The sequence below is a fragment of the Theropithecus gelada genome, chromosome 6 (genome assembly GCF_003255815.1).
Source record: "Theropithecus gelada isolate Dixy chromosome 6, Tgel_1.0, whole genome shotgun sequence".
NCBI classification, from domain to species: Eukaryota; Metazoa; Chordata; class Mammalia; order Primates; family Cercopithecidae; genus Theropithecus; species Theropithecus gelada.
Genome location: NC_037673.1, coordinates 133,444,485 through 133,460,520, shown reverse-complemented (window position 1 = coordinate 133,460,520; position 16,036 = coordinate 133,444,485). Strand labels below are relative to the sequence as shown.

Sequence of the window (16,036 nt, the reverse complement as noted above, 5' to 3'; positions counted from 1 at the left end):
TAGTATCTGTTTTTCCATTTTCAGAGTACACTGGGGGCAACTATGAATGGAATACTGCCTCTCTATCACTTTTAAAATCTGCTGTTATTCTTTGTCCATCTGCATTTCTTCTCCCTTATCTGTGAAGTCTCTGTAGGTAAGTGAGGAGAGGTGTCTTTAGGCAGAGGGTCTAAGAGAGGTCACTGCTTCAGAAACTAAGGCTCAGGAGCCTGCCCTCTACAGTGTGTTAGTTATGACAAAGAAACACAGACAACATGAGAAGGGCAGACCCCAGGCCTGGAACGGCCCTCAGAAGGCTGATCTGCAGAGATGTCCGGGTGCAGGAGACGCAGCCCCCCTGCTGAGGGATCAGAACAGAGCAGCTGGCTTCACTATTGTCTGAACTCTGAATGATAAAGTACCTATGAAGCCTGCACCCTTGGGAGTTCAGAATCAGTACAGAATTGGTTTGAAGTTGCAAAAGAGGCCATTACTAAGCTGCTTTGTAGCAGTTACAGATCTGATGTAGACCTCTGTTCACTCCGACCTTCCTTTTTATTAGTGACGTGGTCATCTCACCTGTGCCTTCTGGTGGCTGTGAAGTGTTCTCTCTGATATAGCGACTTAGATTTTCTGTAGTTTTCGTTACTCTTTTCACCAAGAAACTTGTTCCTTCTTGGTGACAGGTGTGGCAGGGCTTTGTGGGGCTTGATTTCTATCTCATTCATTCATTCAAGAAATAATTAAAGGACACCTACTGTGTGCTGGCTGTGTTCTGCATGCCTGGGGTGCACCTGGGAAGGAGAAAACCAGGATCTCCACCCCTTGCTTCAGTGAGATCATGGCAGGGGTCCTATAGAGACATCTGGGAGGGACACTGTAACTGAGCGTGCACTCCCTTGGTATAGTTCTCAGAGAATTCCCTACCATTTGTGTGACTTGGCTTTGTTTGGAAGATAATGGTTCCTGCAGGTACCATGAGCAGACACACAAGACCATTGTCAGCACAGTCCTGAACACTGTGAAAACACGTGACCTGAGCAAACATCAGAAAACATTTTGACTTGAGACTACATAATTAACCTCTCAAGAGCACAGACTTGAGAGTCACATAGTCTGGATTTGGACTCAGGCTTCGCAACTTAGCGCTGGCTTTCATTGGCCAAACGACATCTGTGAGCCTCCGTTTCTTCATGTGTAAGACAGATGTTGTTATCATTTTTATCATATAGGGGCTGGGGTGAAAATTAAAGGAGAAAATATAGGTAAAATGTTTAGCACAATGCCAGGTTCATGATTAGTTATATTAAACCTTATATACATTATGAAGACTCAGAAGCCATTTCTACCAGCACTGTGAAGAACAGAAATATACTTAGTGCTCGTATCTGTATTATGAAGAATCCATAGACATATGACACAAATATCCTGAAGTCTAGCAGCTAAATTATAGTTGGGAAGAAAATATTAGAGGGTAAGAGGAAACCAGAAGAGCAGGCATGGGACTGTGTGTGGTTGAGTGGGGTGGGCTGGAAATGTCACTGGAGCCAGGGGGGCTCTGCTGGAGGAGGAGTGGTCAGGGTAGTGTCCAGAGGAGGACACGCCTGGGTGGGGAAGGTTTGGGATGGGAAAGGAAAGACGTATTCAGATGAGGGCAACATCAGAGTGAAGCAGGGACAGGGAGGAGGGAGAAGACACCTATTGAAGGATTGTTGCATGTTGAAGAGTCAGGGCAGTGTTGTTGAAGAAGCAGCATCAGTACCAGATGGTGACCAGCATCAAAAGGGAGGACTTGAGCTTTGATCAGGGCTTGAGAGGGAAAGGTTAGTTTGAGATCTTTGGTACGACATTCCACTAAGTGGGGGGAATCAGATGGGATGGTAGGAGAGACAGTCAGAGCTTTGCACCTGTTGGACTGTGACAGTCCAGATGCTACTCATGGAGCCAAGGAGTATCAAAGCCTGGAGATGGATAGTGAGAGATGACTTCATTTGGCCAAGTGCTTTGGAGATGACAACAGAGCTGTGTTGATTGCTCAGCAGGTGGTTAGATGGGTGGGGCTGTCCCTCCATCCTCCTGCCCATGCATCTATATAGCTGTCCAACATTTATTTAGTACATACTCTTTTTTAGATTCTTTTCTAGGCACTGGGGCTAACCAAGTGAATTAAAACCTAGTCTTCATGGAGTTCATAAGAGAGAGAGGCAAGAAAGCTGTCATTGAAGTGCAGGGCAAAAGACAGAGTGTTAGAGGCGGGCAGGTGCTAGAAGTACTCAGGGATACCTACTGCAGGCTCTGGGGGGAACTGTAGACAAAGCAAAGCATCCAAGAGGAAGCCTCGAGGGACATGGCCAAGGAGACAGAGCGGGAGTGAGCATGGTCTGCAAGCTGGGTCACAGTAAGCATGTGTTTGGAGAGACATAAGAGATGTGGGTGGAGAGATATGTGGGGTACAGATCTCGGGGGACCTTTTCTGCTGGGCTAAAAATCTTTACTTTGGCCGGGCGCGGTGGCTCAAGCCTGTAATCCCAGCACTTTGGGAGGCCGAGGCGGGCAGATCACGAGGTCAGGAGATCGAGACCATCCTGGCTAACACGGTGAAACCCCATCTCTACTAAAAAAAAATACAAAAAACTAGCCAGGCGAGGTAGCGGGCGCCTGTAGTCCCCGCTACTCGGGAGGCTGAGGCAGGAGAATGGCGTGAACCCGGGAGGCGGAGCTTGCAGTGAGCCGAGATCCTGCCACTGCACTCCAGCCCGGGCGGCAGAGAGAGACTCCGTCTCAAAAAAAAAAAAAAAAAAAAATCTTTACTTTTTGTCTGAGGATAGCAGGATACAAGGAATGACTGTAAGCTGGGGTAGGGTGTCACAAACACATTTGCATTTTACAGAGATCACTCTGGCGTGGAGAAGCTATTGGAGGAAGAGAAGAATGAATGTGGGCTTTGGGGGATGGAAGAAGGAGCAAAGATTAATTGTCTACCATGTGCCAGGAATGCTGCCAGGCAGGTGCCACCTCAACTTGCCCTCTACCTCCGGTGAACTCTGTCTGTGGAGTAAACTGCCCCAGCCAGTGGGGAACAGACAGCATGGAGAGGAGGCTTAGTGTGGGCTGGGTCCTCTCCAAGGAAACCAGGACAGCTGGAGAGACAGCCATCTCGAGGGCATTTATAGCTGCAGAGACATTTTCATTTTAAGCAGGTGCCAGCACCTCAGAACATCCTTTTCCTTTCTCCTAGCGCTGCCTGAGCCCACATATCCTGGCTGGGGGAGAGACCTGTGAACAAGGTCTCTGCTCCCACATTGCCTCTTGCACCTCCCAGGTCTCTCTGGGATGTTTTGTGCTTTTTTCTATACTTGAAGCATCTCTGTTCTTCTTGTATTCTTTCTTTTCTTCCATCGTCTCCTCTGCCATGCCTCCTCTACGACTTTCTTTTCTTGCTGCCTCCTTCTTACATTCTTATTTGTATTCTTTCCTTTCTTACCCTTTTTTCCTTCTCATCTGTAAAATGAAAGTGATAGTCTCCAACTTCCTAGAGTTTCTGGGAAGATGATGAATTTATTTCAGCAAGCTCTTCCTGTCCACTTTCGAGGTACAGCTTATCTGTGGCCTTGGGGTGTATGAGCATGGACAGCTCTCTCAAGGAACTTGCATCAGATGGGAGTCAAAGGCCAGATCCTATGAACAGAACTGTCTTCTGAGGCCCTGGCTGGGCCGCTCTGGACTGCTTGGGAGAGCTCTGATGATCACACTTGACAGTTAATCTGTTAGCTAGGAATAGCTGCAGGCCTTTACGCCTCCAGGAGAGGCTAAGTCTGGCTGCTGTCAGCTTCTGGAACACAGAAGGTGGCCACATCACCTGATTCAGGTCTGTGAGCTGATCAGTTTCACTTCTGTAAGTTGGATTAGCTAATTGCAACATGTTAAAGTGGCTTTGAATAACGTCACTATCACTAGGGACAAGTCACAGTTGACAAGCAAGGGTTGTATTTGGCTGACTCCATTTCTTCCCTGCAGGTCAGCACCATACAGCCGCCAGCAGGGCACTTCCTGTTCTCTCTCCCTTTCCCCAGCTCTCTCATAATTTCCCTCTCCTTTCTGTCTTCCTAGGATGCCTGTAAAGGCTTTGCCAAACCCCTCACTGTTGTAGAAGTCTGTGAGTCATTACACATAGCACTGGACTAGGGAGAAGTGAAGGGGTTGGATTAAAAATTAAATCTGCAGGGGCCGGGCGCGGTGGCTCATGCCTATAATCCCAGCACTTTGGGAGGCCGAGGCAGGTGGATCATGAGGTCGGGAGATCAAGACCATCCTGGCTAACACACAGTGAAACCCTGTCTCTACTAAAAATACAAAAAAATTAGCCAGGCATGGTGGCGGGCACCTGTAGTCCCAGTTACTCGGGAGGCTGAGGCAAGTGTATGGCATGAACCCGGGAGGCGGAGCTTGCAGTGAGCTGAGATCATGCCACTGCACTCCAGCCTGGGCGACAGAGCGAAACTCTGTCTCAAAAAAAAAAAAAAAAAATCTGTTACTTATTCACCCTGTGTCCCCAAGGCAGTCATTTACTTTCTCTAGTTTCAGTTTCTTAATCTATAGAATGAATGTATTAACACCTGCTCTCACATAGGGTTACATAAGGTATATCCCATAAATAAACAAAAAATGTATTAGACACAGATGGTCCCTGACTTACAATGGCTCAACTGAAAACGGTATGACTTTAGGATGGTGCAAAGGAGATACAAATTTAGTAGAAACTGTACTTGGCTACCCTTCAACATTTTTTTTTTTTTTACTTTCAGTGCAGTATTCAATCAATTACATGAGCTGTCCTACCTTTTATTATTGAATAGGCTTTATCTTAGATAATTTTGCCCCACAGTAGGCTAATGCGAGTGTTCTGAGTACACTGAAGGTAGGCTAGGCTAAGCTATGATGTTTGGTAGGTTAGACGTATTAAATGCACTTTCAGTTTCTGACAGTTTTACCTTAAGATGGGTTTATTGAGATGTAACCCCATAGTAAGTTGAGGAGCACCTGTACTTGTGATATGCTAGGCTCTAGTCAAAGATACCTATTTCCTTCAAGACGTAGATATATGTAAACAGATAAGCACTGTCCAGTGGTGAGTGCAATGAGAGAATTGTCCTGGGGCACAGAGGCAGGAGCCTGAGAAAAGCTTTCCTGGAGGAAAGGCACTGCAGCCCAGCTGGGAAGAGGGGAGGGCTGCAGCTGGCCCAACTGTGGGCCTTCACTGAGAGCCCTTCGGGTCTGGGCTCTCTGCTGCATCCAGGCCTTGCCTGGTGAGGCTGTGCATGGTCCCACCTCTCTGATGTACACCAGGCTGTCATCCCTCCATGGGGTCAGCCATCTCCTAGAGAGGATGACAGGCCCAGGAACTTCAAGTCCTTCTTCATCTGCACTATTCTCCAAAATCCCAGATAAGTAAAAAATCCCACAGAAATTTAAAATGTCAAAATAGTGTCCAGTCCTAAGAAAATCCAAGGCAGAGGAGAAAACAGGGAAAAGGCCCAGAAGTGAGAACAGTGGAGGTGAGCCAAGGCAGCTCCTCTTGCGTGTAGCTGGGGAACTTAAAGCAGGGACCAAGAGCCTGCCGGGGGTGGGCCTGCACATGCAGGGCAGGGCAGGGCTGCACTCCTCTCCACGGTGCCGGACAACACGATGTGTTGCCTGGAGGATGGCAAGACTCTCCACTGGTTTTGTTACACAGTTTAGAGAAACTTTATTCAGGCTTGCCTCTAAAACCAAGCCTGTGACAATCTGTACGTGAAGTGGACTGAAACTTACCTCCTCACTCACTGGAAAAGGGTTCGCTAAATCACTGACAAGATAAACAAGGTGAGAAAATGAGCAAAGCTAATTGCTGATATCAATCAAGAGAATTTTGTGCTTTAGGAAAACCTCAATCACTTGTTCCTTTAGCAAATCCTTACTGAAGGTCAGCTCTTTACCAGGTGTAAGCCAGCCTGGGTACAGCAGGAAATAGGATCCAGTCCCTGCCCCACTGAGAGCCGCCCTCTAGCGGGAGCTGCAGGAGGGACAGTAATTGCAACAGCTGAGAGTGGCAAGCCACTGACGAGGGAGGAGTTTAGGGAGAGAAAAGAGGAGTGGTTTCTGGGAAGAGTTCTCCTAGCACCACTGGGCAAAGCAAGTTAAATTTTCTTCCCCTGTCTATTAGTTTAATAATTATTCAATGTACAGAACATTTAAAGAATAATGCAATGAATACTGTATACCCATCATTAAGATTTGACAGTTGTTGCAGTAGCTCACATCTGTAATCCTAGCATTTTGGGAGGATGAGGCAGGCAGATCCATTGAGGTCAGGAGTTTGAGACCAGCCTGGCCAACATGGTGAAACCCGTCTCTACTAAAAATACAAAAATTAGCCGGGCGTGATGGCAGGTGCCTGTAATCCCAGCTACTAGGGTGGCTGAGGCAGGAGAATCGCTTGAACCTGGGAGGCAGAGGTTGCAGTGAGTCGAAATCAGGTCACTGCACTCCAGCCTGGGCAACAAGAGAGAAACTCAGTCTCAAAACACAATCTAAACAAAAATATTTGGCAGTTGTTAGTATTTTGGCACATTCATGTACTCTTGCTTTCTGTATATACATACACACTTTCCCCTGAACTAGTTAGAATTTGCAGCATTGTGACACCTCACCCCTAAGAAAAGGGGCATTCTCTTATATAACCACCTTAACCTTAGTAGGTACTATTATACCTATAAGAACATTCCATAATATCACCTAGCATATAGTTCACATTAACATCACAGAAATTATTCCCAAAATGTTTGTATAATAATGTGTCTTGTATAATTATTAGTCAAGGTTCAATTAACTTTTGCTCATTTCATTTGTTTCTGATTTTTAATTTATTTTAATTAGAAATGATTACTCTAGTATGATAATCCACTCGCCCCAGGTTTGTTTTGTTTGCTTTTAGAGTTCAGACTGTTATAAAATGTCCTCAATTTTGGATTTGTCTGTTTCCTAATGCATAGACTTGGGTTCAACCTTTTTAATATCAGTGCCTCACAGGTGCTACTGTGTATTTTCTTTTGTTGCATATTAGGAGGCACATGCCAGCCCGTCCCCTGCCAGTGGTATTAGCTTGGACCCTTGGTCCCTTTGTTAAGGAGTGACTGCCATTTGTTTTATTGAAAGTGTGCGTTTTCTTCTTTGTATAATAATAGCAAGGCTGTAAGGAGACATTTTGAGACTGTGTGAATGTTTCATTCTCTAATAACTTTCACCCCAAATTTTTAGCAAACATTAAATGGTCCTTTTCTGATTCAATTAATTACATGAGGAGTTTCAAAATGGTGACTTTCTAACTCTAGCCTTTCTTTTAAATTTTGTAGCTGCTATTCTCTTGTAAAAAAAAAAAAAAAAAAAAAAGCATTTTCCTCTTTTGTATTTTTAGCAGCTTGGTCTTAAAGAAGTTTAAGGCTCTGATGTATTTGGAAGTCTTAACTCATAGAAGTGTGTGTGTACCACACAGAGGGAAAGAGAGACTGAGATAATGCAAGACTGTGCCCTGGGCCACATACAGGCCAACCATCAGTTCCGCTGCGATGGTCCTTTCCACTCTCCTTATCCCTCTCCAGCTTCCTCACTGTTTTTCAAGTGTAGTCAGAATCTTCTACCCTGGGCCTTTGTGCTTCCTTTTTCCCAGACCCTCCTTCCCCAGAGAGCTGCATGGCTCACTTTATTCTGTTCTCTGCTCAGAGGTCATCTTTCCAGAAGATTTACTGATCACACCATGCAATACACCATTCCCTCTCCTTTATTCCGTCTCTTTCTCTCTTTTGTTTAATTCCTTGACTCTCACCAATGCCTGCCATGTGAACTTCATGGAAACAGGCCTTTGTCCCACTGGTTCTACACCTAGACCAGGGTCTGGCCCATAGTAGATGCTCAGTGAATATGTGTTAAATGCAGAAAGGAACACATGTATTTATGGATGTTCAATAAGGTTCTAAATGAGACCAAAGACTTTCCCTTGTTTCTGTGCATAGCTTCTTCCAGATGACCACTGAGCCACTCAAGCCCTGTGCAGAAATGGGTGGTTATTCTCCCGTCAGCCAGGAACAGCATGTTGGCATCTGACTGCTGCAGTCAGCAGTCACTCACTTCCCGCCCAATTATTAAAGCCGGCAAAGCCTCAGGATTGCTCCCCCCACCTACTGTGACATGATTTTGGGCAAATAAAAACAAATCAGAATTCATCAACTGTGAACAAAATTGTCAACTGTGAACTGTCAACAGTCTGGCTTAAAAAATGGATGATAGGTTGATGAAATACAGTGGAGAAAGCAATTTGAATAAAATGTTAAAAATAATACCCAAAGCATGCGAGGCAGAGCAGAGTGTGTGGTAGAGAAATGTACTTGGTTAAGACCTGTGTGAGCAATGAACCAGAAAGAGGTTGTTAGCTGTGCTTTACAAATCATAGAAGAGAAAGATTTACTGGCCATTTGCAGGAAAACATTCACTCATTCCAACCAATGTATTAGCGTGTTATGCAAAATGGAAGGAAAGATTGGTTGGAAAATCTCCTAGCACATTTATGTTTAAGTAGGTCAACATTTTGAATGTATCTGCCCGTCCATGTCATCATTGGCTCTCGCCGCTTCTTCTCTCTGCAGTGATAAGGGCAGGCATTTCTGTTTCAGCAGGTCAAGGGTCTAGAATCCCCAGGGGTTTGTATTTATAATAATATTCTGTGTTTATATGAGCATGGGTTCTAGTATCATGTTTAAAAGTCCTTAACTTATTTCCTAGTTTCTCAACTCTCCTCCTTTAGAGAGTTAGAGTTAATTATTTATTTGACTGCTTCATCATAAAATCAATATAAAGGTTTGAATTTTTAATAGTTCCTCTTCTCTGGGCATGCGTCACAACTGATACAATTTGGCCAAGTTCTTTAGGTCCAACTGCTCATATCCTGAGGCTGCTGTTTCATAGTTTTTGTTTTGTTTCTTTCCAGCAGAGCTGAGCCATCTTGGCACAAAGATCTGTGCTTTATAAACCTAAGACAAAGTGTCTTCATTCCTTAAAGTCTCTCTCTTTTTAAAAAATCTGGATGGAAAGTATATTAATTTGTTAGTGCTACTGTAACAAAGTGCCAGAAACTGGGTGCTTAAAAAACTGAGATTTATAGTCTTTACATAGAGTCCTCTGAGTGAAGCTGGAATGGTGATCAGGTTTTGGCTTCTGTATCTGTTCTTCCCTAGAAAGAACCTGGGAGAAGGGAGGAGGGAGGATGAGGGAAAGTGATAAGAAGCCTAACTTCAAGGGTGAGAATTAGAGAAGTGTTGTGGGAAGAGAACATCTGTGGGAGGCCGTGGGCTTGGGAGCAGAGCTTCGCACTCTCAACCCTGCATGGAGGGCTCTCCCCACACTCGCTGGGCTCGCTCATGGAGTTTTCTGGGAGGTGTGGTTCTAGCTTGGTTATCACCTCCATAGGAGCCTATAAACATTGTTTTATATTTTATCATAAAGTCTTTGATACATAAAAATGTATGTATTATTTATAGAAGTTGTCAAGCTTAGTAACAGAACAAAAGCCTCAGAATCTAATGCTTACTTTATAAAATAAAACACGATCAGTGTTTGTGATGCTTCCTTTGGGCTCCTCTCTGACCAATCCTGCTGCCTCCCCTGGGGAGGTGACCCCTATCTTCATGGTATTTGTCATGGTCCCCTCCCCTGCCAGGTTTTAAGGGAACTTTTACCACATGTATATGTATCTCTAAATAGCCTGTTTTGAGCTTTATAAAAAATGGAATTATGGCTGGATATGGTGGCTCTTGCCTGTAATTGTAGCATTTCAGGAGGCTGGGGTGGGAGGATGGCTTGAGCCCAGGAGTTTGAGACCAGCCTGGGCAATATAGTAAGACCCCATCTCTACAAAACATTTAAAAAAAAATAGCTAAGCATGGTGGCACATGCCTGTAGTCCCAGCTATTCATGAAGCTGAGGCAGGAGGATTACTTGAGCTCAGGAGTTCAAGACTGCAGTGAGCTATGATTATGCCTCTGCACTCTAGTCAGGGTGACAGAGTGAGACCCAGTCTCCTAAAAAAAAAAAAAGAAAGAAATTATGCAGCCTTTTGGGCTTCATTGAAATGCCACATATTGTCCTGAAAGGTAAAAACAAACAAACAAACAAACAAAAAAACCAGATCTGTGCCCTTGAACTTGGATTTTCACTGATGCAGATAAAAGTACTGTTTTCTCTGGTGGTGTCTTTCTGTAGCTAGGGAGGAGACTGGGCTGCCTGCAGAGATGGCCACCAGGACTGGACAGGAGAGGGGATGCTGCAGGCCAGCCGAGAAAGTGGAGTTCCAGGAATTACAGTCCACAGGGCCTGCAGTCATGGCAAGGCCACCCAGAGAGGCTCATACTCCAGTGATAGGCTGGGGTGAGCAGGGAGGCTGAGGGTCAGAGTACTGAATGTGGAGCTCAAAGAGGCGTCTCAGGGTGTAGACATGGGTAAAGGATGGTTTAGGATGAATATGTTGAGTACTGAGCTCCAGCACTTCCTTCCTTGTGCAGGCAGATTGGTAAGCACCCAGGGATTGGAACAGAGGTCCAGAGCAGCAAAGTGAATCGTGGTTCCCTTCTTTCTGCCTTTGTCATTCAGCAGCTGTTTATTGAACACCTACTCTATGCCAGGGCTCTGTGTATGTCATATCATGTCAAGGATAAAACAGTAACTAAAACCTTTTCTTGCTGTTAAGGCCTTCATGGTCTAGTAGGAAGTAAGTCATTCTGTTGGTCAGAGTTTTCTAAGTTATACTGTAATAACAAATAATCCCCAAACATCATTGACTTATTATGATAAACCCTATTTCCGTGTTCACATTGTGTGTTAGCTGTGGCTCTGTTCAGAACACTTCAACTCTGTTTCATGTTCTCTGCCTTCTGGGTCTTGGGCAAAAGGGAGCAGCCCTTATCTGGCACATCATTTTCATGGTAGAGAAGAGCAAGAGATGTGGTGAAACCAGTGATTCTTGACATGTCTGCTCAAACCTGGCTTGCATCCTTCCTACTAACCACCACTGGTTAGAGTGAGCATGCAGCTAGAGCTGGTGGGAAAGTTGACTCTCCTACGGGGAGGTGCTGCTGCAAGACACAGGGCCTGGAGCAGAAGTGTGGATTCCTCCCTCAGAGAGAGAAGAGAATGGGGTGGAGAGGGGGAATCTCACAGTCTGTCACAGATACAATCAGGCAGTAATAGCAATAGCATGATAAGGCTTTATGATAAATAAAGGTAATAATTTTGACTTTATAAAATAAATGGACACATAAAAATATATTTTCCCCCCTAAATTAGCTTTAAGGATTCTGTTAATGAGCCGGAGAACCACTAGTCTGAAACAGAGGATTGTTCCAGAGAACTAGCCCAGAAGAGGCGGAGAAGGCAGCAGGCCAGTCATGGCAGCTGTGTCCAGCCATGGGCACGTGCACAGACACTGTGCTGAGTGAAAGGAAGCTCCTCATGCTAGTGACCTGCCTGCTGCCTTCCCAGCATTCCACTCAGCTTACCTTCAGTCCACGTGCTGTCTGTAGGCACACCCCATACCTGAGGGCCTCTTTTGCACGCCATCCCTACAGAGACATATGTCCTGCCTCATCTCAGAGTCACATCCACATGGCTTTACAAGGACACACTCTTCTTTGCTTCATCAGCTCAGTTGATGTGTGAGATGTGGGCAATGACTTGTTTTTGTATAGCTCCCTCAACACCTGCTGCCATGCTGGGCACGTATTAGGCACTGAACACATATGCACGAGAGGGAGTTTTGTGTCAAGAGGAAGCCAGCACTCTGTAGGTTTGCTCTGTTGCCCTCTCCCTGAACAGGCAGCCAGCAACTATATGGGTGGTCATTGGAGTGACACAGGAGTGACTTCAGTACATTTAGAACCAGGTTTAAAGTACTCTTTCCCTCCGTTTCTAATCGGTATAGGGACTGAATAGCTTGTCCTCTCACAATGAGCCAGTATTTATCTGCACTCATGTGTGTGGCTTTGCAAATGCTAGTGGACTTTTTTCAAAGGTATGCATTTGTGTTTTCCAAGGGCACGGACTGTATCTCCTCTTTTCTTTCATTTAAAAGATTCCCCATGGCACCTGATAAGAGCTGCACGCACAGTGGGTGCTCGTTAAATTTCACCTATCTCTTTTTCCTTTGAACCTCCACCAGATATGCATGTGGTCCTCGGCCCGTGGGTCTTTGCAGAGGACCGATTACACACCGGCCTTGATCTTGAGAAATTTACAGACAAAAAAGGAGTATACTCTCAGACAACACAGATCCAGGCCAATAGCAAAGTTGCATAATTAGCCACACACAGTTCAGTATAGGATGTCTGTATTCTGAAGCCCCATCTACACAGTGTTGTGGAATGCATTAAGTGCTTGGCCCTGAGCTTTGTGATCTTTTGCAAGTTATTCAACCTGAGTCTCAATTTCTTCTTCCATAATGTAGGAATAATAAAAATGCTGATAATTGTTGCGGTCTTTTGCACCTACTAATAACATTCCTGTCTCCTGCCTGTGTTCTGAGAATTCATTGAGACTTAAGAGTAAAGAGCTGATAGAAAAATGACTAAAATATTACCATTGCTACTGATAAAGGGTTGACAAGAGAATGTGGATTATGGGCTTCTAATATTTAATCCTAGAATTAGGTAACCATTTCCATGGAGTCACAAGCTAGTTAGACCACAGGCATCCTCTGGTGGGGCAAGACCTGTAGAAACTTAGGTTTTGGACAATGGAAGCAAGAGCATTCACTCCTTATTGCTCCCAAGGGGAAGGGCTGAGCCTCAGATTACCATATAGACTTACTAAAGGGATTGTTCCTCTTCCCTCTCGGGAAGAGCATGTGAGCAGGCTGAGAGGGACCGGGAGTGGTATTCCAGCAGTGCTGCCTCCACACAGGAGGGGTGTGGACAAGATGCCTCAAAGTAAATGGAGGGGGTTCCTGGACCACATAGGACTCTACTGATGTTAAGTTTCATATTAATAATTTTATTTTCGAAATAGTGACAGTAGGGTTTACCATCACTAAAGGAAGTCTTCTAGGGCTTCCACAGTGTTTTTAGAAGTTATCCTCTGCATTTGGTAAAATATAAAAGGCCATTTCTTATTCAGTATTCTGTAATTGAGACCTCTACTTGAGGCGGACCTCTCCCTGCTTTGTCTGCTTTTGTGAAGCAAAGGGCACTGAAAGGAGGTGGAGTAGGGGGTCTGTTGTGGCTGCATTCTTAAGACCTGTTGTGTCTCTCTTTTGCAGTGCAAGTTGGAGTTCCATGCTTGTTCTACTGGCAAAAGCCTCACCACCCTCTGTGACGGGCCCTGTCCGTGTCTCCCAGAGCCTGAGCCACCAAAGCACAAGGCAGAAAGGAGTGGTGAGTGGGGGTCTCCTCCAGAACATTCCTGGGCGGGAATGGGGGCGTCACGGAGGGTTGATGTGGCCGAGCTCTGTCCTAGGCACCAGGAAAAAACTGGAGAAATGAGCAGACAGGACAAGTAAGTACTCCAGATTTAGGGACCCTAAACTGACTTGCCTTCAACTACCATTACAAAGAAGAACAAGAGCCTTTGAAAATAATCCTGTTAGACCAGGATATCCACTAGGTTCTTTCAGAGGTCATAATCGCTTATGGTGTGGGAGGAGTATGTTTTTCAGCATCTAAGACCAGGGCCGGCCCTGGGGTACATCTTGGTCTTTCTTGAACTCGAATCTTTCGAATCCTTTGAACTTCTCAAGGCCAAATATCAAAACAGAGACTGCAGAGATGTCACCACAGTGGAGAGAGTTCTCTCCTAAAGTATTTCCTTATTAATATATTCTGCTTGTAAGGCAGCACAGAGCCAGGGGACAGATGAAAGAGAATACCTCCCTAGGGGTAGCTGCTTCTCTTCCATGGCTGAGAGGGGCAGGAAAGGTTGGGCTCATTTGGATGTTTTCATGATGGAGAAAGTAATGTTGTCCCACTGGTCTCAGCCTCTTTTTGAGCCTTCCTTGGTAAGACCGAAGATAGACGTTTGAATTTGCCTTCTGTGGAATTGGGCTTTCTCAGCTGTAACTCATTTCTCTGTGTGTGTGTGCGTGTGTGTGTGTGCATCCACACGTGTGTGTGTATGCTTATGTTTTTAAATCTAGGAGTGATTTGTAATGGAGTGGAATGAATGTGGTGTGAGTGTTTATCTATTTGACTCTTTGTAAGCCATGTTGTCTTTTCCAGGGCAAATAGATGATGAAGATTTCAAATCTAAATGTGATCATGGTGACTTCAGGAATATTGTGTTTAAAGGCTCTTTAGAAGGTTTAAGTCAGGATGTGGAAGGATGCTGTAAACCATGAAACACTGTGATGATAAATAATCTCCAGTGATTATTCTTGATTTCTAAAAAGCTAATCTTATTGCGGTTAGGCCTGATTCACTTAGTTATAAATGCAGTAATAAAAGTTAACTGATATACATAAGCCTCTTTGTAGTCTGGTCAGAAAATCTGAAGCCATGTGGTGTTAAGCAACTACATAGCCCAGAAAATTAACTTCTGTTAGAGATTTCTTAAAAATCTTAGGAAATTTCAGAAACCTTTCTTACTCTATGTATATTATTTATTGCTTTTATTCTGAGGCTAGGAAACCAAACTAAGAAAGTCATTGCCAGCCAGGTGTGGTGGCTCACACCTGTAATCCCAACACTTTGGGAGACCGAGGTGGGTGGATAACTGGAGGTCAGGAGTTCAAGGCCAACCTGGCCAAAATGATGAAACCCCGTCTCTACCAAAAATACAAAAATCAGCCAGGCATGGTGACTGGCGCCTGTAGTCCCAGCTACTCAGGGGGCTGAGGCAGGAGAATCGCTTGAACTCGGGAGGTGGAGGTTGCAGTGAGTCAAGATCACGTCACTGTACTTTAACCTGGGCAACAGAACGAGACTCCATCTCAAAAATAAATAAATAAATAAATAAAAGAATGCCATTGCCACTGTTTTGCCTGTAACATCTATAAATGGGGGTGAATGCATCTCTCCTTAAAAGAGATGGCCTCCAAGTCTGCCATTATAAGGTAACAGTCCAAGTTTCTGGGAAGGCCTCATGATTTTGCAAATAAAGAACAACCCTTGTTTCTTAATGATGTGCTTCATATGTAAGCAGATGAGATTGACACTCCAGGTGTGGCCTTGACTGTGCCATCCATTTGTTCAATTATTTATGTGTAAAAATGCGAACAGATTCTTACTGAATCTATACAAGTAACCCCATTGCCATTAAAAGTAAAGAGACTCAGACAAAGTTATTCCTGAATTCTGAAAGGTCAGTGAGCACACGATTACCATTTAAAAATCTTTCATTTCAAAATGCTTACAAAAGCACAGACTACTAAGTTAATAATGAGAGAAAGATCAGGAAAAAACAGTAAAAACTACATGATATCAGAAAATAAAACATTAAGAATAATACCAACAATATTACAAAACAACTGAAATTCTATTTCCTCATCAGTTCCTTCAGTCCAATATAATTATTTTTGCTCCACCAGATATTGAGTCAACAGTGTGCTTTTATGAACACCCTTTGGAAGTTGTCTAAGAAATATAACCTCAGAAGCCTGCACCAATGAGTCTGTTACTTGAAGTGTCAGTAGTTCAAACTTGGTACGATTCTTTCCATGAGGTTCTAAGACTGTCCTTCCTTGTTAAAGATCTCATTTCTAGGCTCTGACTTAGAGCAGAGTTTTCATGTAAGCATGAGGGGAAGCAGAAGCTACCTGTTGGTGGTAGTTAATTTATGACAGTACCAACAGTATCCTAATGCAGGAGAAAATAATCACCTATTAGGGTAGCACGTTTAACTATCTAATATGGATATATTTTTTTTTTTTTAGATGAAATCTTGCTCTGTCACCCATGCTGGAGCGCAGTGGTGTGTGATCTCGGCTCACTGCAACCTCTGCCTCCGAGGTTCAAGCGATTCTTCTGCCTCAGCTTCCCAAATAGCT

At 44.4% G+C, this 16,036-nt stretch overlaps 1 protein-coding gene across 2 annotated transcripts in view; it reads left to right on the top strand.

Annotated features, from left to right (window-relative positions):
- Positions 1-16,036, top strand: part of SPOCK1 (SPARC (osteonectin), cwcv and kazal like domains proteoglycan 1) — a 510,364-nt gene that overhangs the window by 411,676 nt on the left and 82,652 nt on the right. For both annotated transcript variants that reach the window (XM_025388602.1, XM_025388601.1), the window contains one exon: positions 13,316-13,430. In XM_025388602.1, the coding sequence (XP_025244387.1) occupies positions 13,316-13,430 (115 nt within the window). The remainder of the gene's footprint in view (positions 1-13,315; positions 13,431-16,036) is intronic.